General features: G+C 53.4%; 1 protein-coding gene across 1 annotated transcript in view; it reads left to right on the forward strand.

Annotated features, from left to right (window-relative positions):
* Bsn (bassoon presynaptic cytomatrix protein) overlaps positions 1-18,853 on the forward strand; it is a 100,099-nt gene extending 81,246 nt beyond the window's left edge. Inside the window, exons 4-13 of the mRNA XM_004625100.2 lie at positions 1,018-1,254; positions 1,318-1,548; positions 1,956-8,606; positions 10,583-12,656; positions 12,958-13,799; positions 13,918-14,017; positions 14,488-14,619; positions 14,850-14,904; positions 15,218-15,310; positions 18,780-18,853. Of these exons, the coding sequence (XP_004625157.1) occupies positions 1,018-1,254; positions 1,318-1,548; positions 1,956-8,606; positions 10,583-12,656; positions 12,958-13,799; positions 13,918-14,017; positions 14,488-14,619; positions 14,850-14,890 (10,308 nt within the window). The 3' untranslated portion in view covers positions 14,891-14,904; positions 15,218-15,310; positions 18,780-18,853. The remainder of the gene's footprint in view (positions 1-1,017; positions 1,255-1,317; positions 1,549-1,955; positions 8,607-10,582; positions 12,657-12,957; positions 13,800-13,917; positions 14,018-14,487; positions 14,620-14,849; positions 14,905-15,217; positions 15,311-18,779) is intronic.
* The last annotated feature ends 4,450 nt before the right edge of the window (positions 18,854-23,303 follow it).

The raw sequence follows: 23,303 nt of genomic DNA on the forward strand, positions 1-23,303 counted from the left end.
AACAGTTAGAGGAGGTCCTCAAATTCTGACCCTGGAAGAGAATCCTGGACCATCATCAGCCTCAGACCTAGTTCAGGAATCACTCTCTCAGGGCTCACAGATACCCAAACCAAGGCCAATGCAGCTCTTTGGAGTTAGGGACTTAGTTATGGCTTGTGGTATTCTGAGGGTTTTACCATTGGTACCTGGGTCATGCCTATAAAGACCTGATTGGGAGTGTGGGCCAGAAAGGCTGCGTGCAGGTCCCTCTCTGTCTAGGTCATGGCTGTGTCTTTATCCCTCAGCCCTAGGCCTGAAACAGTGGCTTACCCTGAGAGTGGGGTCTGATAGCTAAGAACTGATGCTGGTCCCACTCTGGAAGAAACAGTCCAGAGCCCTAAGAACAGAGAAGGTCTCTGTCCAAGGCTCTTTGCTGTTATTAGACAAGATGACTTGGACTGGGACTATAAGCAGGGAAGATTGCTCAGCCCTGAACCCAAATAGGGCCTTTCCCAGACAGCCTCTCCAGACCTTAGGTGTGTGCCCTTGCCCAGAACAGCCCTTACTTGAAGAAAGACAGACTAGCATGGATGTCAGACCTGAGAGCTAGGAAGCAGAGGAAGAGCAGCATCTCCATGTCCAGCTGCTACTTCTGTTCTGCAGGGGGTCCTAACTTCTGGACTCCCCACCAGCCTTTGAGGGGTGGTCTGCTTCCTGGAATCAGGACCCCAACTTTTCCTTGCACTGCTGTGGCTTCCTCTCACCCATAGTTTTCATTTTCCAGACCAATGAAAAGTTCTCTATTGGTTTCGAAAAGGATCCTTCTTTTTTGGCAATTTGTTATGTTCATCTTAAGCATGGAGAAGTTTATCATTTGGAGCAATAATACATCTATTGATCTTTCTCTCCTTATGTTGTTGGTGTCATGCTTTGAAAAACCTTCTCTTCCCTAAGGGTACAAAAATCATTATGAAAATACTCTTTGAGAATTCCACTGTCTTTGTGATTCTAATCAACATCCCTCTTGTTTCCTTACAGAAAACAGAGTGGCTCTGTCTGAACTGCCAAACTAAGAGGCTGCTGGAGGGCAGCCTGGGAGAACAGACTCCACTGCCACTGCCCACCTCACAGCATCCCCCTACAGGGGCTCCTCACCATGCAGCCGGAGCAGCCCCTTTGAAGCAGAAAGGGGCACAGGGGCTGGTTCAGCCATCGGGCCCCCTGCCTGCCAAGGCCAGCCCCTTGCCCACCAAGGCCACCCCTCAACCCACTAAGGCCAGCCCTCAGCCTGCCAAGGCCAGCCCCCTACCTACCAAGGCCAGCTCTCAGCCCACCAAGGCTAGCCCCCAGGCCAAGACCTTCAAGGCTTCTGAATCCAGCAAGACCACAAGCAGTGCCCAGGAAAAGAAGACAGGAGTACCTGCTAAAGCTGAGCCCATACCGAAGCCACCTCCAGAGACAACTCTGCCCCCAGGGACTCCTAAAGTAAAGAGTGGAATAAGGAGGATTGAACGTGCCAGCCCTGCTGTCAAGGCTGTTCCAGAAGCCGCCAAGAGTGGGGAGACAGAGGTCAGTCCCATTGACTTCCCAGAGACTCTGGCTTTTAAGATAGCACAGGCTGGGGAAGGGCTTGCCTATGTGGAGATCTAAGGATGTAGGTCACAGAGGAGAGCATAGATACCCTCAGAATGAAAATCAGATGAGGCTTGGGTAGGCCTTGAGAACCTGAGGTAAAGACTAGTTCCATGCCTGGCATTTTGTTGGGTACTCTGCTAAGTTTTGACACCATTTGATCTAGGAAATTTTCTCTTTGATGATTTAGGCCTGCTTGAGACTAGTCATAGGACCTGTAAGTTATTCAAGGTCAGAAAGGGGGAGGTAGGCACTAAGCCTTTGGAGTTAGAGAAGCTTTTACCCAGGGCCCTGAGGTTAAGATAGAGATTGCAAATCAGTGTCTGCTTCTCACCCTGCTGCAGGAGCCATTGGGCAAGCCTTACTCTCAGGACCTGTCTCGGAGCCCACAAAGCCTCAGTGACACAGGCTATTCCTCTGACGGCATCTCCAGCTCCCAGAGTGAGATTACTGGTGTTGTACAGCAGGAAGTGGAGCAGCTGGACAGTGCAGGAGTGACAGGGCCACGCCCACCCAGCCCCTCAGAACTCCATAAGGTGGGGAGCAGCATGCGGCCTTTGCTGGAGACCCAGGCTGCAGCTCCCAGTGTTGAGCGGAGCAAACCGCCCTGCAGCATGACCAGTGAGGAGCAGAAGCGGCGGCCCCACTCCTTGTCCATCATGCCTGAGGCCTTTGACTCTGATGAGGAGCTGGAAGATATCCTAGAAGAAGATGAAGACTCTCTGGAGTGGGGGCACCAGAGGGAACAGCGAGACACAGCTGAGTCCTCAGATGACTTTGGCAGCCAGCTGAGGCATGACTATGTGGAAGACAGCAGTGAAGGCGGCCTGTCTCCACTTCCACCCCAGCCCCCACTTCGGGCAGCAGAGCTGACAGATGAAGAGTTTATGCGACGACAGATTCTAGAGATGAGTGCTGAGGAGGACAACCTAGAAGAGGATGACACTGCTGCCTCAGGGCGTGGCCTAGTCAAACATGGCACCCAGAAGGGGGGCACCAGGCCTAGACCCGAACCTGGTCAAGAACCAGCATCACTTCCCAAGAGGCGTCTACCCCACAATGCCACCACAGGCTATGAGGAACTGTTGTCAGAGGGGGGGCCTGCAGAACCCACCGACAGTGGTGGGACCCTGCAGGGTGGGCTGCGCCGCTTCAAGACGATTGAGCTCAATAGTTCAGGCAGCTACAGCCATGAACTAGATCTGAGCCAAGGCTCTGATGCCAGTCTAGACAGGGAGCCTGAGTTAGAGATGGAGAGCCTGACAGGCTCACCTGAGGATCGCTCCCGTGGAGAGCACTCCTCCACACTGCCTGCCTCTACACCCAGCTATACCTCAGGCACCTCTCCCACCTCCCTGTCTTCATTAGAGGAGGATAGTGACAGCAGCCCTAGCCGCAGGCAGCGGCTAGAAGAAGCAAAGCAGCAACGCAAAGCCCGGCATCGCTCCCATGGGCCCCTGCTGCCCACCATTGAGGACTCCTCAGAGGAGGAGGAGTTGAGAGAGGAAGAGGAGCTGCTGCGTGAGCAGGAGAAGATGCGTGAGGTGGAGCAGCAACGGATCCGCAGCACAGCCCGCAAGACTCGGCGTGACAAGGAAGAGCTGAGGGCCCAGAGGCGCCGTGAGCGCTCCAAGACACCACCCAGTAACCTGTCACCCATTGAGGATGCATCTCCCACAGAGGAGCTGAGGCAGGCAGCTGAAATGGAGGAGCTCCACCGCTCCTCTTGCTCTGAGTACTCACCTTCACCTTCCCTTGACTCAGAGGCTGAGGCCCTGGATGGTGGCCCTAGCCGGCTGTACAAGTCGGGCAGTGAGTACAACCTGCCCACCTTCATGTCCCTCTATTCCCCCACTGAGATGCCTTCAGGCAGCTCTACCACTCCCAGCTCTGGACGACCCCTCAAGAGTGCAGAGGAAGCCTATGAGGAGATGATGAGAAAAGCTGAACTGCTACAGAGGCAGCAGAGCCAGGGAGTAGGGGTTCACGGGCCCCACAGTGGCCCCTCTCAGCCCACAGGCCCCCGCAGTCAGGCGTCTTTCGAATACCAAAAGGCCTCAGATCATGAGTATGGCAGGGCAGCTCAGTCTGCACCAGAGGGCACAGCAGCTAGCCTGGGAACAGCTGTGTATGAGGAGATCCTTCAGACATCACAGAGCATAGCCCGCATGCGGCAGGCCTCCTCCCAGGACATGGCCTTTCCTGAGGACAAGAAGCAGGAAAAGCAGTTTCTGAATGCTGACAGTGCATACATGGACCCAATGAAGCAAAATGGTGGCCCACTTACCCCTGGCACTAGTCCCACCCAGCTTGCTGCACCTGTGTCTTTCACCACTTCCACCTCCTCAGATAGCAGTGGAGGGCGAGTTATTCCTGATGTCCGTGTCACTCAGCATTTTGCAAAGGAGCCTCAGGACCCTCTCAAGCTACATAGCAGCCCCACCTTTCCAGGCTCAGCCTCCAAGGAAGTAGGCACATCCTTTTCCCAGGGCCCTGGGACTCCAGCCACCACAGCTGTAGCTCCTGGTCCAGCTAGCCTGCCACAAGGGTATATGACTCCAACCTCCCCAGCTGGCTCTGAGCATACTCCTTCACCATCTTCCACAACCTATAGCTATGGACAGAGCCCAACCACTGCAAACTATGGGTCCCAAACTGAGGAGCTCCCTGAGGCCTCCAGTGGCCCTGCTGCAGGCAGCCGGGCTGCTAGAGAGAAAGCCCTCGGTGGGACTGACGGTGAAGCTGGCCCTCCCCATGCTTCCAGGGAGTATTCCTACTTTGCAGAGCCTAGCCCACCTCTTTCTCCATCTTCTCCCTCAGAGAGCCCTACATTCTCTCCAGGGAAGCTGGGCCCAAGAGCCACGGCAGAGTTCTCTACACAGACGCCAAGCCCAACCCCTTCCTTAGAAATGCCTCGGAGCCCTGGTACCCCCACCTCTACCTCTATGGTAGCCCAGGGCACACAAACACCACACAGACCCAGCACGCCTCGCCTGGTGTGGCAGCAGACTTCTCAAGAGGCTCCTTTTATGGTGATCACACTGGCATCAGATGCCTCCAGTCAGACCAGGATGGTACATGCCAGTGCCTCCACCTCCCCACTGTGCTCACCTACTGACAGCCAGCCCACCACCCACAGCTACAGCCAGACAACACCTCCAAGTGGGTCTCAGCTGCCCCCAGAGCCACCTGGCTTCCCACGAGCTCCAAATGCTGGTGTAGAAGGTCCCCTGGCACTATATAGCTGGGGCACCCTCCCTGCTGAAAACATTTCTCTATGTCGGATCTCCTCTGTCCCTGGAACATCTAGAGTTGAGCCAGGGCCCAGGCCCCCTGGCAGTGCAGTGGTAGACCTCCGCACAGCTGTCAAGCCCACACCTATCATCCTCACTGACCAGGGTATGGATCTGACCTCTCTTGCCGTGGAAGCAAGGAAGTATGGCCTTGCCCTAGATCCCATCCCAGGACGGCAGTCAACTGCCGTGCAGCCTTTGGTTATCAACCTCAATGCCCAGGAGCAGACCCATGCCTTCCTGGGCACTGCCACTACTGTAAGCATTACCATGGCCTCCACTGTGCTCATGACTCAGCAGAAGCAGCCTATGGTGTATGGAGACCCATTTCAAAGTCGACTTGACTTTGGCCAGGGTTCAGGTAGTCCTGTGTGCCTAGCCCAGGTCAGGCAAGTTGAACAGGCTGTCCAGACAGCCCCATACAGAGGTGGATCCCGGGGAAGGCCCAGGGAGGCCAAGTTTGCCAGGTATAATTTGCCCAACCAGGTAGCACCTCTGGCCAGGAGGGATGTGTTAATCACTCAGATGGGAACTACCCAGAGTGTTAGCCTCAAGTCAGGTCCAGTGTCAGAGCCTAGTGCTGAACCCCACCGGGCCATTCCTACAGAGCTACGGTCACATGCTCTGCCAGGTGCCAGGAAGCCACACGCTGTGCTGGTGCAGATGGGTGAAGGCACAGCAGGCACTGTGACCACACTGCTCCCAGAGGAACCAACAAGTGCCCTGGATCTCACTGGGATGAGGCCTGAGAGCCAGCTGGCATGCTGTGACATGGTCTACAAGTTCCCCTTTGGCAGTAGCTGCACTGGTACTTTTCATCCTGCCCCCAGTGCACCTGAGAAGAGTGTGGCAGATCCTGCCCTGCCTGGCCAGAGCAGTGGCCCCTTCTACAGTTCTCGGGACCCTGAGCCTTCTGAGCCCCCCACCTACCGAGCACAAGGGGTAGTGGGGCCTGCACCCCATGAAGAGCAGAGACCCTACCCACAAGGCCTCCCTGGCAGGCTGTATTCCTCCATGTCTGACACCAATTTGGCTGAGGCTGGCCTCAACTACCATGCCCACAGGCTTGGGCAGCTCTTTCAGGGCCCTGGACGAGACTCAGCCATGGACCTCAGCTCCCTGAAGCACTCCTACAGCTTAGGTTTTGCAGATGGGCGCTACCTAGGACAGGGCTTACAGTATGGCTCATTCACAGACCTGCGCCACCCCACAGACCTTTTGGCTCATCCGCTTCCCATACGGCGCTATAGCTCAGTGTCGAACATCTACTCAGACCATAGATATGGGCCACGGGGAGAAGCAGGTGGCTTCCAGGAGGCCAGCCTTGCCCAGTACAGTGCCACCACAGCCCGTGAGATCAGTCGCATGTGTGCTGCACTCAATTCCATGGACCAGTATGGTGGGCGGCATGGCAGTGGTGGCACTGGCTCTGACCTTGTGCAGTACCAGCCCCAGCATGGGCCTGGGCTCAGTGCTCCACAGGGTCTGGCTCCCCTCAGACCTGGGCTTCTTGGGAACCCCACTTTCCCAGAGGGCCATCCAAGCCCCAGGAGCCTGGCCCAATATGGCCCTGCAGCAGGCCAAGGAACAGCAGTTAGACAACTGCTGCCATCCACAGCCACTGTGCGTGCAGCTGATGGGATGATCTACTCAACTATCAACACTCCAATTGCTGCAACCCTGCCCATCACCACCCAGCCAGCCTCAGTACTGAGGCCCATGGTACGTGGAGGCATATACAGGCCTTATATGTCTGGTGGAGCCACAGCTGTGCCACTCACCAGCCTCACACGAGTACCAATGATTGCCCCCCGGGTGCCTCTTGGGCCTGCAGGGCTGTACCGATATCCTGCACCAAGTAGATTCCCCATTTCTTCAAGTGTCCCACCTGCTGAGGGGCCAGTTTATCTGGGGAAACCTGCTGCTAAGGCCCCAGGGGTGGGGGGCACCCCCAGGCCAGAGTTGCCAGCAGGGGCTGCCCGAGAAGAACCTCATTCTACAGCTGCCCCTGCTGCTAAGGAGTCTGCAACGGCTCCAGCACCTGCCCCACCACCTGGCCAGAAACCACCAGGAGATGGTGCTGCTGGTGGAGGTGGCAGTGTGGTCCCTGGCCGGCCTGGCCTTGAGAAGGAGGAAGCATCTCAGGAAGAGCGGCAACGAAAGCAACAGGAACAACTACTACAGCTGGAGAGAGAGAGGGTAGAACTGGAGAAGCTTCGACAGCTGCGGCTGCAAGAGGAACTAGAACGGGAGAGGGTGGAACTCCAGAGGCACCGTGAGGAAGAGCAGTTGCTGGTGCAGCGGGAATTGCAGGAATTGCAGACCATCAAGCACCATGTGCTACAGCAGCAGCAGGAAGAGCGCCAGGCTCAGTTTGCTCTGCAGCGAGAGCAACTGGCACAGCAGCGTCTTCAGCTGGAGCAGATTCAGCAGCTACAGCAGCAGCTACAGCAGCAGCTAGAAGAACAGAAGCAGCGACAGAAGGCCCCCTTTCCTGCGGTCTGTGAGGCTCCTGGCCGAGGGCCTACCCCAGCTGCCCCTGAAGTAGCCCAGAATGGCCAGTACTGGCCACCCTTGACCCACACTGCTTTTCTTGCTGTAGCAGGGCCTGAGGGGTCTGGGCAGTCCCGTGAGCCCATTCTGCAGCGGGGCCTCCCTAGCTCTGCCTCAGACCTGTCACTGCAGACTGAGGAGCCATGGGAGGCAACCCGCAGTGGCATCAAGAAGCGGCATTCCATGCCCCGCTTGAGGGATGCTTGTGAGCCAGAGTCAGCACCTGAGCCTTATGTGGTCAGGAGAATTGCAGACAGCAGTGTGCAGACAGATGACGAGGATGGTGAGGGCCGATATCTCCTGACTCGACGGCGCAGGACACGGCGGAGCACTGACTGCAGTGTGCAGACTGATGATGAGGACAATGCTGAATGGGAGCAGCCAGTGCGCCGCCGAAGGTCTCGTGTTTCCCGGCACTCTGACTCAGGCTCTGACAGCAAGCATGATGCCACTGCCTCATCATCCACTGCCGCCACCACTGCTAGGGCCATGAGCAGTGTGGGCATCCAAACAATCAGTGACTGCTCTGTGCAGACGGAGCCTGACCAGCTGCCCAGGGTCTCTCCAGCCATCCACATCACAGCTGCCACTGACCCCAAAGTGGAAATTGTCAGGTACATATCAGCACCAGAGAAGACTGGGCATGGGGAGAGCCTGGCCTGCCAGACGGAGCCAGATGGACAGGCGCAGGGTGTGGCTGGGCCACAGCTTGTAGGCCCAACTGCCATCAGCCCCTACCTGCCTGGCATTCAGATTGTCACCCCAGGGTCCCTGGGGAGATTTGAAAAAAAGAAGCCAGATCCTCTGGAGATTGGGTACCAGGCCCATCTGCCCTTGGAGTCACTCTCCCAGCTTGTAAGTCGCCAACCTCCCAAGTCCCCCCAGGTCCTCTACTCACCAGTCTCACCCCTGTCCCCACATCGGCTCCTGGACACCTCCTTTGCTTCCAGTGAGAGGCTGAACAAGGCTCATGTGAGTCCACAGAAGCACTTCACAACTGACAGCACCCTCCGCCAGCAGACGCTGCCTCGGCCCATGAAGACCCTGCAACGGTCCTTGTCTGACCCTAAGCCCCTCAGCCCCACCGCCGAAGAGTCTGCCAAAGAGAGATTCTCCCTCTACCAGCACCAGGGGGGACTGGGTAGCCAGGTATGGGCACAGGGGCTTGTGCAGGGTGGGACAGGGGTCTCTGCCTAGCCTGAGGGCCCCCAGAGGGAGGGGTTTCTCCTGGGGTGGGGAACGGAATTACTCCTGATTCCAGAGGCCCAGGGGAAGGAGTGGAGCAGTAGACCTCAATACACATTCGACAGAGCCCACAGCTTGGCAAGGACAACCTGGGCAAAGACACATACATGGCCCTCACCCCACCCCCATCATCCATCTAGACACCTCCCAAGAAATTTCCCCTCACCCAGCCTATCCTCTCACTATCAGTAGTCTAGCCCCACTGCCTATCCCTCAGTTCTCACTTCCCATCTGGGCACCTTTTACTCCAGACCTTGTTAGTTTGCAGATGTTTGTTTCCTGGGAAACAAGGACCATGGTTCTGATATGGCAGCTCCCCACTCACTAGCCCTAGCCATGCTCTTACCATCCCACAGCAAAACAGAGCCCCTATCCTGTAATCCGAGACCCATCCCAGAGGGTTTCATTGTGTTGTCTGCATCATCGTGCTCCCTGCCCCCAGTAGCTCTGCTCACATACATATCTACTCCTCTAGAAAGAAGCTCCTTGTGCGGCCAACGACATGCTGGACTATGAGAGGTAACCTGGCTGCGAGCTGTGGTGGTAGGGAGGATAGGGTTGTGAAGGCCTAATGCCAAGGACTTTGAGTTCTGGGCTTTTCCTAGAGGCCCTGGGACCCTCTGGAAGTTTTAGGCAGTAAAGTCAGGATGAGACAGGTGTCTTAGATATTCTGGGAAACAATGTGGGTTAGTGGGCTGAAGGAAGAGATCTTAGAAGAGGAGCCAAGGGCATTGAGAAATATCTTTTCCCATTTTCTGGTTTTGATGCAGAAAAGAAAAAAGTAGAGCCCAAGGTGAGGTTTGTGGAAATGATTGTTGTGGAGGTGGGGAATGAAGAACCTCAAGCATGTAGATAGGATGGCATCAGGAGTTGGAACTAACAGAAAGGACCAACCAGAGAGGCAGGCATCCATGTCCCATGCCTCACATATGAGTCCAGGCTGTGATGGGCCCTGGTGGGGTGTGGCCAAAATAAGAAAACACAGACAACAGAATGAGGCGTTTAAAAAGCTGAATTTATTCTGCTAAAGGCCCTTATTTGTTCTGAGACTTGGGAGGATCCTATCATGTGATAAAAGTTACTTGGCAAGGTCAAAAGAAAGAATCTTAGTGTCATCCAATTTGGGTGGTCCAAATTGAGGGAATAGGAGCTGGTGGGCAATGGGAGCACCTACCAAGCAGTGTGCTGTTCAGGCAGCAGGTGTGCCAGGTGAGGAGGGTGCAGTAGAGGGTACCACTATGAAACTATGCTTCTGGAGAGAGGCCTGCTGGTGGTTCCAGAAAACAGCTGGCCAACAGAGGGGTGCCAAGAGGGTTTGGCAGAGTTTAGTCCAAGGCCACTAGAGGAGTAGGGGGGCAGGTAGCTGTATAAGCCACTCTAGAGAGGAGTGGGGCAAGGAGCAGGAAAGAACTCAGCCTACAACACCTAACTCAGGCTGCAACACCAGCATGTACCCTTTCCCGTGATCCTCTAAGGATCTGTTAGGCCCAGGAACCACTCTACAGCACTCCTATTCATGCCTTCCACTGCCACTAGGCCCCATGGGTGTCTAGATCCCAACCCCAGAGCCAGACTTGTTTTATCCTCATCTCCATGAGAGGTGAGGCCATTAGAGAAGTGCAGAGGTTCTCGAAGCTGCCATGTATGGAAACCAGGACAAAAGGCAATTGCCCTTTCCCACCTGGCCCCTGCCTAGAGCCCTGGGAAAGAGAAGGACTATAAACCAAAACTGGTGGATGGGTAAGGTCAGACTTTGAGGCTACCTAGTAAATCAGGGAACCGATAGAGCAGAGTCCATTTCCTGGGTTCTTTTGCCCCATGCCCTGTCTAGTCACCCACACCTTGGGTCTCAGTGCTGCCCACCCTTCCCTTTGTCTCAGGTGTCGGCGCTGCCACCCAACGGCCTGGCCCGCAAGGTGAAGCGGACACTGCCCAGCCCGCCTCCAGAGGAGGCTCACCTTCCCCTGGCTGGCCAGGCCCCCCCACAGCTATATGCAGCCAGCCTGCTGCAGCGAGGGCTAGTGGGGCCTACCACCGTCCCTGCCACCAAGGCCAGCCTGCTTCGGGAGCTGGACCGGGACCTACGCCTGGTGGAGCATGAGTCCACCAAGCTGCGCAAGAAACAGGCGGAGCTGGACGAGGAGGAGAAGGAAATTGACGCCAAGCTCAAGTACCTAGAGCTGGGCATCACACAGCGCAAAGAGTCTCTGGCCAAAGACCGGGGTGGCCGTGAATGTTCACCCTTGCGCAGCCTTGGTGCACATCGAGATTACCTGTCAGACAGCGAGCTCAACCAGCTGCGGCTACAGGGGTGTACCACTCCCGCTGGCCAGTATTCAGGCTTCCCAGCCACAGCCGCTGCACCAGCCACCCCGTCAGCCCCCACTGCATTCCAGCAGCCCCGATTCTCTCCTCCAGCCCCACAGTACACTGCAGGCAATATTGGGCCAACTCAGAATGAACTCCTAGCCCACCAGGCACCCACCTACCCTGGCCCCAGCACATACCCAGCACCTGCCTTTCCTGCCAGTACCACTTATCCAGCTGAGCCTGGCCTGCCAAATCAGCAGGCTTTCTGCCCCTCAGGTCACTATACAGCCCAAACACCCATGCCAACCACACAGAGCACCCTTTTGCCTATCCCAGCTGACAGCCGTGCACCTCACCAGAAGCCACGCCAAACATCATTAGCTGACTTGGAGCAGAAGGTGCCCACCAACTATGAGGTGATTGCCAGCCCTGTTGTGGCCATGTCATCAGCCCCCTCTGAAACCAGCTATAGTGGACCAGCAGTGAGCAGCAGCTATGAGCAGGGCAGGACCCCTGAACTTCCCCGGGCCAGTGACCGTGGCAGTGTGAGCCAGAGCCCAGTCCCCACCTACCCCTCTGACTCACACTACACCAGTCTGGAGCAGAATGTTCCTCGAAACTATGTGATGATCAACGATATCAGTGAGCTGACCAAGGACAGCACTGTCCCTGATAGCCAGCGGATGGAGTCTTTGGGTCCAGGCAGCAGTGGGCGTTCTGGAAAGGAGTCTGGAGAACCAGGTGCCCTGGAGGGCCCCACACTGCCCTGCTGCTATGCCAGAGGAGAGGAGGAATCTGAGGAGGACTCATACGATTCCCGTGGAAAGCCTAGCCATCACCACCGGAGTGTGGAGAGCAATGGACGACCTGCTAGTACCCACTACTACAGTGACAGCGACTACAGGCATGGGACTCGAGGAGAGAAGTATGGTCCAGGGCTCATGGGGCCCAAACATCCCTCCAAGAGTCTGGCCCCAGCTGCCATCTCCTCAAAACGAAGCAAACATCGGAAGCAGGGAATGGAGCAAAAAATCTCCAAGTTTTCACCTATTGAAGAGGCCAAGGATGTGGAGTCAGATCTGGCCTCTTATCCCCCACCTGCTGTTAGTAGCAGCCTGGCCTCTCGGGGCAGGAAGTTTCAGGATGAAATCACCTATGGGCTCAAAAAGAATGTGTATGAGCAGCAGAGATACTATGGGGTGTCCAGCCGGGATGCAGCAGAGGAAGATGACCGCATGTATGGGGGGAGCAGCCGGTCTCGGGTGGGGTCTGCATACAGTGGAGAAAAGCTGTCTAGCCATGATTACAGTGGCCGAGGCAAGGGGTATGAACGGGAACGGGAGGCCGTGGAGCGACTTCAGAAAGCAGGCTCCAAGCCCTCATCACTGAGCATGACCCATGGCCGGATGCGGCCACCCATGCGGAGCCAAGCCTCTGAGGAGGAGAGCCCTGTCAGCCCCATGGGGCGGCCTCGCCCTGCTGGGGGCACACTGCCTCCTGGCGATACCTGTCCACAGTTCTGCTCCAGCCACTCCATGCCTGATGTCCAGGAGCATATCAAGGATGGACCTCGAGCCCACTTGTATAAACGTGAGGAGGGCTACATCCTGGATGATTCTCACTGCGTGGTTTCTGACAGTGAAGGTAATGGCAGCTGGGGGTGATTTCTGCTGATGCTCAGCCCTAGGGGGCCTGCCCACCTGTAGGCCCCAGGCCCCCAGTGTCCCAGCAGGGTTGGCCTGGCAACTCTACCAGTAGGCCCTGCTGCAGGCTGCCCTTACTTTTCTCACTTGTGCCCTGCTAGCTGGCTAAGGGAGGGAGGGCTGGGACCTAGTGATCTGCTTGTGGCTGTGGTGCCCACTCTCGTCTCCTTGCATGGCTTCAGCTAGGCCTGCCCCTGAGGCCAGCCCAGGGGTTGATGGTGTTCTGTTTTTGGTTCCTGAAGCGTATCACCTGGGCCAGGAGGAGACGGACTGGTTTGATAAGCCCCGAGATGCTCGTTCTGACCGGTTCAGACACCATGGGGGCCACACAGTCTCCTCCTCCCAGAAGCGAGGCCCTGCCAGGCACAGCTACCACGACTACGATGAGCCCCCTGAGGAGGGTCTGTGGCCTCATGATGAGGTTGGTCCAGGCCGTCATGGCCCAGCCAAGGAACACCGGCACCACAGTGAGCACGGGCGGCATGCAGGCCGCCATGCTGGTGAGGAGCCGGGAAGGCGTGCTGCCAAATCACATGTTCGGGACCCGGGTCGCCATGAGGCCCGGCCCCACGCTCAGCCCAGCTCTGCCTCAGCCATGCTGAAGAAGGGTCAGCCTGGGTACCCCAGCCCAACTGATTATTCCCAGCCATCTCGTGCTCCAGCAGCATACCACCACACCTCTGACAGCAAGAAGGGCTCCCGGCAGGCCCACTCTGGGCCTGCTGCACTGCAGCCAAAGCCAGAACCCCAGGCACTGCCACAGTTGCAAGGTCGGCAGGCAGCTCCAGGGCCACAGCAGTCACAGCCACCATCATCCAGGCAGATGGCCTCAGGAGCAGCATTGCGCCAGCCACAGATACAGCAGCAGCAACAGCAGCAACAGCAGCAGCAGCAGCAGCCACAACAGCAGCAGCAGCAGCAGCCGGGTCTTGGGCAGCAGCCTCCCCAACAGGCCTCGTCGCAGGCTCGGCCACAACAGCAGAGCCAGGCAACTGCCCGGGGCCCAGCCACTGCTGCAAGCCAGCCAGCAGGGAAGCCCCAGCCAGGCTCCACAACAGCCACAGGCCCCCAGCCAGCAGGACTGGTGAGTAGGGTCTCACCTAGGACAGATGCTACAGCTAAAGCTTGGACATCCCTTTGGATCCAGGCTGGGTATGGGCAGGGTTATTGGCAAGATATCAGCTCTAGGTTCTATGTTGCAGCCACGGGCAGAACAGGCAGATGGCTCTAAAGTGACGACCAAAACACCCCAACAGGGGAGAGCTCCCCAGGCCCAGCCAACACCAGGACCTGGACCTACAGGTAAGCTTATCCTTTGGTGTCTTCAGCTATACCCTGGGCTGTTCTCTCCCTATAACCACTTACACACTCCCTAATCCCCAAGAAGGTACCTAGTAAGTTGCTGACCTCCCAGTAAAAAATGATGCTGGGGTTAGAATGAGTCAGCAGGGCCACTGGTATTGGGGCCTTAGAGCCCAGGCCACTGTGGGTAGAGAACAGAAGGTACTGGTGAGCACAAGGACTATTCCTTCCTCTTCTGTCCTCTCCTCTGCTGTTTTGTCTTCTGCCTTTTCCTTTCTTCTTTACCTTTCTAAACCTCTTTTCTGCTTCTTTCCACCCCTTCTCTTCCTCTTGTCTTTATTCTCTAGCCTTCCCCTCACCTTCCTACCTCACAGGGTACCTGTGTTCATGGCTCTCATGGCTCTTTTCCCACTTAGACCCTGAACAGCCAGGCCAAGGCTCATTCATGATGGTGGCTTCTATTTTCATAGGCACAAAGGCTGGAGCCAGACCTGGAGGACCCCCGGGGGCTGCTCCTGGCCAGCCAGGTGCTGATGGGGAGAGCGTGCTCTCCAAGATCCTCCCTGGTGGGGCAGCAGAACAAGCCGGCAAGCTAACGGAAGGTATGTACTACCTGTGGCCAGGTCTGTGGTGGGCCTAGGATTCTACATTGGTGGAAGCTGTGCCTATGGAATGATTCACAGGCACAATGGCCTAGGCACAGGTCAGCAAGAGGGACCACACGCTCCCACACAATGATATTCTGGGAAGCCCTTGCCCTTTGGGTCAAACCTATCTCATTGTGCTAAATAGCCCAATTTCCTGATGCCTCTCTCTTCTTTCTATATCATAGCTGTCTCTGCTTTTGGCAAAAAATTCTCCTCATTCTGGTGACCTTGCCCAGCAGGGTGAGTATGAATGACCTGTACCTGACCTGTCCTGAAGAAGACCTGAGTTACTGGCAGGGGTTGGGGATGAAGGGGTAGAGATGTGTTTCTAGTCTTCTGTGGGTAGTGTGGGTGGAGCTGCAGTGTGCTCTCCTGGAGTATGTGTGCCAAATGAGCAAAGGTCTCCAGCAAAGAGAATCCAGGGACAATCTCTCATCTTCCTCACCATCCCCTGTCTCACTACAGAGGTCTCACAGCTATGGGTTGGTATTGAGCTATAGGTGGGGACCGTGATGTAGCTTCTTTCCAACTCTCCTCTGAAAATGCCCCACAGGCTCTTGAAGGCATAAAGACAGATGATGTCATTGCTGTGGAAAAATCTCTGGAGTCAAAGACCTGGGCGCAGCTCTGGACTCTGCGTATAACAGTGAGTCTCAGAACTAGAAGAGGATGGGCCACAAAAGGGCATGAAGGGTTACAGCCATCCAGTCCCTGCAAGTGTTAACTAAGTAGAACTTTGGGAATGGGCCCAGAAGTTCCCTGGGATACAGAGGCCTGTGTACTTGCTGATAAATCAGGTGGTACCTTGGGGAAGGGTCTGGTGATGTCAAATGCATTCCAATAGTTGAGGTTTGTATCTTGAGCACAGAACCCAAAGTAATCCTTGAGGACAGGATACTCTGAGGTTCCTGAGGGGGACATATTCCCCTGGCTAGAGTCCCCCAGCACTACAGAGTTTAACAAGCTTGAGCATGAAGTCAGGACACTGTTGGCCTCACAGGCTGAACTTGTGGTCCACAGGACAAAAGAGTAGAATGAATATGGACGTAGACAGGAGGGGGACATAGAGGCAGGGGGAAAGGGCATGGCCAAGCAGCCTCAACCTCAGAGTAGGTCAGAGTAGATGGGTCTCAAAATCTGGCTCTGTCTGAACGCCATACCAACATAGGGTGAGATGGCTGGCTCCTGGAATGTGCCCTGGCCTTGCCCTGAGCCATGCGGCAGAACAGGTGCATCGTCCAGCATTGGGGCAATGTAGCTGGCTGTTGGTTGTTCTGTGCATGGCCAGGGAGCACCTGCTACTATTCTGTAGTTCCGAGCCTTTCTCCCTCCTTTGGCATGCCAAGGGTTTGAGAATATGAAGGCTTATGTACAGTTTCCATGGCAGGAGCTGGCAGTCAGCAAGCAGGTCAGTTCAAGGGAGTCTAGCAAGTGTCCTAGCTTAGGCTGAACTTCTTATACCAGAGAAAGAACTGAGTAAGATGGACAAAAGCTTCCTGTCTCTGAAGGAGCAGGGGTGGGCTAAAAGACTGTTCCATCTATGTGGTCAACAAATGTTTGTCAAGCCCCAAGTGTATGCCAAGCAGTTTCAGTCACTGAGAATACAGCATGAAACAAAGCCAAGATCTTGCCCTCTGAAACTGACAATCCATTAAGGGGGATGAAGAATAAATAAGTTTAAAAATTAAATCTCAAGATAATTTCTGAAGGTAGTAAGTGCCAGTGAAGTAGGATGATCAGAGCAGTGGGATCTAGAAAAAGTGGTCGGAGATAAAGTGTGTGGAACAAGGCCTGGAGGTAGAGAAAAAGCTGCTGTGGGATCTGCACACGTGAAGAAACAGTGACAGTAGAGGTTCTGGGGAAGAATGAGTATGGCAGGCTTCTTGGACAGTCAGATCAGCATAATGAGAGCTACAGCAGAGGGGAGGCATTCAGGGATAAAGTGCAAGGGGGTGGGAGGTCGCTGGTATGGGCTTTACAGGTCAAAGGAAAGAGCCCAGAACTTATTCTAATTTTTTTTTTTTTTTTTTTTTTGCGGAACCGGGGATTGAACTCAGATCCTTGCATTTGTCAGTCAAGCGCTTATCCTACTGAGCCATCTCCCCAGCCCCTATTCTAATTATAGTAGCCATAGTGCAGCCACATATCCTGCTGCCCTGGCTGCACCATAGTCTCTTCACTGCTTTTCTGCTCAGTGGGATGTTTCCTTGGCGTTCCCCTGGAACAGATGTGGAGTCAGAGTGGTCCTGAGGACAGAGAAGGAGAGACAGCTCATGGCCCAGGTTGGCAGCATCCATGTCCGGTTTGGGGCCAAGGGAGTATGGGGAAAAGGCAGCACAGATAAGACTGTTCTGTATTCTGTCACACAGTGCAGAGCCACTGAGAGCATGGGCTTTGTAGCTAAAGGAGCCTCCATCAGTTCTAGCATTTAGCTAATGTCAAAGCTGCTATGTGGGCCTATTTCCCTGGGGTTTGATATCAGTTTCAGAGACGGGTTAGGAGAGGCTTACCATTTGAAACAAAATCCTGTCTCCTCACTCTTAAAGCAAAAATAACAGGAACTTTTAGGTAGATGTGGTGGCAAAATCTATAACCCCAGCACTTGGGAGGCTGAGGCAGGAGGTCTGATCTAGCCAAAGAGATCTAGAGAGTTCAAGACTAGCCTGAGCTACATAGCAAGACCCTGTCTCAAAAAGAAAAAAAAAAAAAAAGGAGAAAATCTTTACAACATTAAAAGAAATGTCGAGCAAGGAAAAGTGAAACAGCCTCATAGTCTTAGCTACTCTAAAGGTTGAGGTGTTAGCATCTTTCCAGCCAGGAGTTTAGGCCCAATGCAGGTGACACAGTAGGACCCTGTCTCAAAAGAAAAAAAATACAAAGGCTAATAAAAAGTGCAGTGTATTTTTAAATTTTTTTAAAATATTACAGTAAGGGGCTGGAGAGATGGCTCAGTGGTCTAAAGCACCTACTTAGAACAAGCTTAGCAAAGCATCAGGGACCGCGGTTCAATCCCCCAGCACCACATGCCAGCCAGGGCCGCCCCCTGGTGGGCTGAGCTGGCCACACACACACACACACCCCCCTCTCTCTCTCTCTCTCTCTCTCTCTCATAAATAAAAAAAAATTAAAATATTACAGTAAAAGACCCAATGCTGGGGCTAGGGAGATAGCTCAGTGGCATAAGTGCTTACCTGGCAAGTATGAAGTCCTGAGTTCAATCTCTGACACCAATAAACAAATATATATATATATATATATTTAATTATTTATTTATTTTTTATTTTTTTAAAGGCCCAGTGCTGTTAGGCGTGGTGGTTCATGCCTATAACTGCAGCACTCAGAAGGCTGAGGCAGGAGTATGCCCATGAACTTAAAAGCCAGCCTGCATAGAAAACACTTGTCCCCCCCAAAAGAAAATTGCCATTAATCTTCATTAAAGTACTTTTCCTCTCTTCAAACACACTTATCCGATACACTTTCTGAAGCAGCTCTTTGACTTTTTTTTTTTTTTATCTTTACAAAGTATGATCAAAATATAGAAAGTGCTGCTCCTGAGTGCCATTCAACACAAAGGCAGGCTCATAGTAATGTTAATGTATATATCCTCATTCACCTTATTTACCAGATCTGGCATTGTTTGACTTCTGCCTCTTCCTCAAAATCAAAATGACCATAAAAGGAAAAATGCTTTGAATTGATTTAGGATATTGAAGCAGCCATCATGACTCATTCATGAAAGAGAACATATATAACTGCTTCAGAAAATTGCAATAAAAATGAGATAAATGTATCTGAAGCATGTGGAAGTATTCTGAGGGGAACAGCATGTGTCTTTTACTGTAATAATGTTTATAAACATTCACTCTATTTTATAATTGCACCTTGTATGCCCCTTCCTGACAGATTGAATTCTTTTTCTTCTCCTCTCTGTGACCTTCAAGCTGCCCAAATGCCCATTTCCCAACACCTCAGCGGTTCTAGGCCCTTGGCATATGACCAATGTCTGAGAGGAATGTGAGGGTGGGAAGCAGTTGCCCATAGTTCTTGACCAAACCTTTCTTTGTTTTCTTTGTCTCTCCTTCCCTTTTTCCCTTTCCCTCCTTGTCTTTTCCAAGCATCTACAATCTGGCAAACCCTTGGCCCAAAGACTCACAGCAAGTGGGCTGTGGCAGGCAGGACTCAGTTGAGGACAGTATGTCTCCTAACAGCAGCTGCCCAGGTGGAGCATATGCTGGACAAGTTGGGACCACTGGCCTGGAGGATCTTTGTCTTTCCAGAGACACTGTCTTCCTCAGCCAACTGTCATGGGGAGGGAAGTACTCTCTCCAGAGCCGCTGCAGCTGTCTGCCACTCTTCCCACAGCCAGCCAGGCTTCCAGTGCGTTATACACAGAGTTTGGAAGCACACTGCCCTCCTTCCAGGATGCCAGAAGTTTTTCCACAGCCTTGCAGAGGGGCTTTGACTGGGCACCTTGCGTTCTGTTTCCTTCACATTCCAGCTGGCTCGGATCCTTCCTGTTCCTTCACCCTTCCCTGGGGTGACAGCGGAGCAGACCTCCATATGGCCAGCACAGGGTTGGGAGAACTTTACAAACATTAGGACCTAACACTGTCTCATTGCTGAAATAAGAGGCCATAGCACCGAAAAGCAGCAAGGGCACTGGCTGAGGCTTCTCCCAGCCCAACAGTGGCAGTGTGCTACACACCTGCCAGCCTCTTAAAGCCATCCCCCAGCCATCTTTATCTCCCCAGCGGCACCGCCATTGTCTTGACCAGCTGGCTCCTCATCCATATACCTGGGGATTTCTTTTCATTTCAAGAACAGCCTTAATCATTCCAGTTTGATTTATGTGTATACCTCATAAATATTTTTCTTTCTCTCTCTTTCTCTTTCTCCTTCTTCTTTGCTCAACTCCTTCACCTCTCCCCTCCACTACCACCTTGTGACTGATGGTTTGGTTTTCTCTCTGCTCTGCCCCTGCTCAGCACATGGAGAATGTTGACTAAGAAGCAATAGGGGGCACCAGTCCACCAAGAGCACAACCCCAGGGCGAGGCCTAGGGAGGCCCCTCAGCCCGCCTCTGTTTACTGTGCAATTCCAGTCCTTCTTAAGCCATCACCAGTGGGTGTGCTCAGAGCAGAGGGGTCAGGGCTTCTGCCAGCTGGGGAAAAGGCCCAGAGCCCTGTGTGGGGGAGTATGGCACCATCTGTCTACTTGGTGGACTAGGTGGCATTCCTCCCCAAGACCCTTCTCTGGGGAGCCTCCCTTCATCTTGGGCATACCCACAAGTCTCATCTTTAACTTTCTATGCAATGAAATATAAACCCTCAAAGACAACTGTTAATATTTAATAAATTCCATGTTATGTATAAGGAGTTAATTGCAAACATGCGATTGAGAAACTGGATAGATATACTCATATCACTACCCCCAAGCCCTGCTCCCATGTATGTGTGTGTGTGAAATTCTGTCTGTGGCATGTTTGACCTGTGGCAGGACTCGCTGCTGCCAGGTGAGTCACCGCCTGTCCCGCAGTGGAGCATGCACAGCTCGCAGCCTCTTTGCACGATCTCATCCATTTTAAATGCTCAACCTTTTTGCTTGGAGTTCTTTTGCCTCTGACCCTCTCCTTCAGGAACACTTATAGTGACTTCTGCATAAGCTGGTGAGGACCTGCCAGAATTGTTGCCCAAGTGTGCCAGGCTGTGGGGCGGGCAAGATGAAGTTCTACATACCCTGCAATTTCCTTTGGTCAAGATAACAAATAAAATGGGAAAACATGGAGTAGACACAATGGAGCCTGTGTAGGATGCATGTGTATGAAAGTTTGCTGTATGATTTATATATGTATCCATTTTCCCCTCCTACTCCAGTCCTCAACCAGAGCCATCTGGGTATCCTTCCTAGTGGAGTACTGCTTAAAGACAGAACTGAGCTGCATCCCTGACCAGAGAGGCAGAGGCCAGGGCAGAGTCAGACTGTGCCCTGGGGACCCCAAGTCCTGCCTAAACCCACTCCATCCCTCTCCTTTGTGGTCAAGAGGCTCAAAGGACTATATGTTTAGAGAGCTGGGGCTGGGGAGATGGCTCAGTGGAATAAGCGCTTCCCTGGCAAGCGCAAGGCCTGAGTTCAATCCCTGGTTCCACCAAAAAAAAAAAGAGAGAGAGAGAGAGGTCTGGGCTGGAGCCACGGGTTAAAAGGGCACTTAGGAAGAGCTGGGCTTTTGGCACTTCTCTTTGACTAACAATATCATCTGAAGCAGGTGAACTGTTCACATAAACAATCGCTTTAAGATGAGCTTCTTGTGAAGCTTCTCAGAAGAACTTAATAAGGTTGTGTGTGTCCCTTTTGGCATCCATCCCTGGGACTTCCCTTGTCTACCTGAGTACGCAGTCATCAGCTTCTCCACTGCTGGGCCAGGGGTGGGGCAGGTAGTAGTTGCCTCCCCCTCAGGACCTGACTGACCTTCCTCCAGAGTGCTCTGGTTTGCACCATGCATTTCTCAGGGGTCCACATTTCTTTTTCTATAAGGCCTATACACCCCTTAAGAAAGGGGTCCTGGCCCACCTCTGGCAGCTGTAGATAAGACAGGAAGCTTGCCAGTCTTCATGGTGACCGTGGCCTCCTGGGATTTGGCCTCTATTCCATGAGACAGCTGCCTTATCTCCAAAGATCAGGTCTGGGCTATCTGAGGCCTTCTGAGCAAGGGCTGAGGGAGGCCATCATCTAGTTTCTGTAGCCACCCACGGTCTGTGTAGATTGCCCTAGCTGGATATTTGCAGAGTAAGGCAGTAACCCTTTCCACTAACAGCCAGGAGATGGAACTGGGAGCAGAATGTCAGCAAGGAGATGCCAGCAGGTCTGCCTCTAGCAGGCTCCATATCAGGCTTTCAGGTAGGTACTGGCTTTTCAGCAGATTTTCTTTCTGGCCAAACCCTCTGAGTTTAAAATGTCTGATATCTGCCACTCCCCACCCCCCACTGAGCCTACAGTACAAATCATTACCCCTCTGTGAAGACTGTGAAGGCTGCAGCAGGCCTCTGGATCATGGCAGTCCTGGCCCATATGTGGCTGCAGCTGTGACTCTAAGGGCAATGCAGCCAGAGGGGCAGACTAGCATTTGGTGCTTGGGAAGTAGAGAGCAATATACACTTTTCAAATGAAATACAGATCTCTAGGATGCAGTGTAGGCCTTCTCTGATTTTCCCCCCAGATGTCATGAACAAGGGTACTCTCTTCTCCCCACTGGAGGGCCCAGGAACCCATCTCATAGCAACAACCCTTCCCTGACCACCATTCTCTCAGGCCTTGGGCAGAGCATGTGATCTCAGGGCCTGCACTGAAAGAGCAGAAGTGGCAGCAACTCTGGAACCTGTGAGAATTTTCCAGGACAGTGCAATCTCACCCTATTAGATCCTTTCCTACTCCCTTTTCCCATCCATGCTGTAAATACTTGTCACCGTGAACTCAGACAGGATCAAAGGGACAGGCCTAATAAACTGAAACTCCTTGGAGATACCATCTGTCTCCCTGGGTGCCAGTGCCCTGCTGCCATGTGCACTGGGATGGTACTAGAAAGCCATGGAAGTCATGAGATATTGTGTGGATGCATGTGAACGTGTGTGTGTATGTGTGTGTGTGTGTGCGTGCACACGTGTGTCTGCCTCATTCAGCCTCTGGAGTCAAATCAGCTCCTTCTCCAAGTGTAGTAGCCTGGAGAGTGGTGGCCACCAACACCTTTTCCTCTAGCTTCCCTGTCTTGTTTTTGCTTTTCCTTCTCTCCTCCCTCTGTCCCTTTCTTTTCTTTTTTCCTTCTCTCCTTATTTGAGGGGGGAAGAGTGCTGTACAGTCAAACAAGTTTACAGTTGTAAGTGCAATGACCCGAGTCCTCCACATGACCTTGTGAATTGTGTGCCGTCCTCCTGTGCTCTGTGAGAACTCGTGGTACTTCAGTGTCCCTCCCCCTCCTGTATTGTGACAAGGTAATTCTGTGGCATCAGAATAAAAAGACTTGATATAAACAACCTACTGTCTCTGGGATGCTTTCTAAGTAGGAAAGGTTAGACATGGGAGTAACTCCCCAAATTTGTGACCATTCTGTTCACAGTTAAAGGGAAAAGAATAAAGGGGCAAAGTTTTGCAAAGTGCTAGCATGACAGACTGAGTTTACACCACGCCAAAGACAAGGAACCCTCCACAAAAGTAAACAAGCATAGGCCCAAGCTTGGATCTGGAGCAGGCAGTTCACTGTACAAGCTGTGGGGAAAACTGAATGGGTGTTCAAGCAGCACCCACAGCTTTCTGGGCCTGCATCCCAGAAGGCAAGCGAGCATGTACTGCCCTCTGGTGCTGCCAACAAGTCTTAACCTGCCTACTTCTCCCCAGAGGTCTTGATGGGTGCCAGAGTTCAGGACTGCAGATGGACAGGAGTAACCCACAGTCACTAGAGCATCTGAAAACAGAATTTAAAAAACACCAAATTTGCCTCAGTTGAGCTCTTTAGGCAAAGCAGGGTGAAAGGAGCTCTGAGGTGTGGAAGACCAGCCAAATTCATGGTATATGGAGGTGACATCACTGCTGGTGTGGCTACTGCCGAGCCTTCTGACTCCGCTGTCATCTCAGACAATCCGGTTCTGTGC

The sequence above is a fragment of the Octodon degus genome, unplaced genomic scaffold (assembly GCF_000260255.1).
Source record: "Octodon degus isolate 3935 unplaced genomic scaffold, OctDeg1.0 scaffold00008, whole genome shotgun sequence".
Classification (NCBI taxonomy): Eukaryota; Metazoa; Chordata; class Mammalia; order Rodentia; family Octodontidae; genus Octodon; species Octodon degus.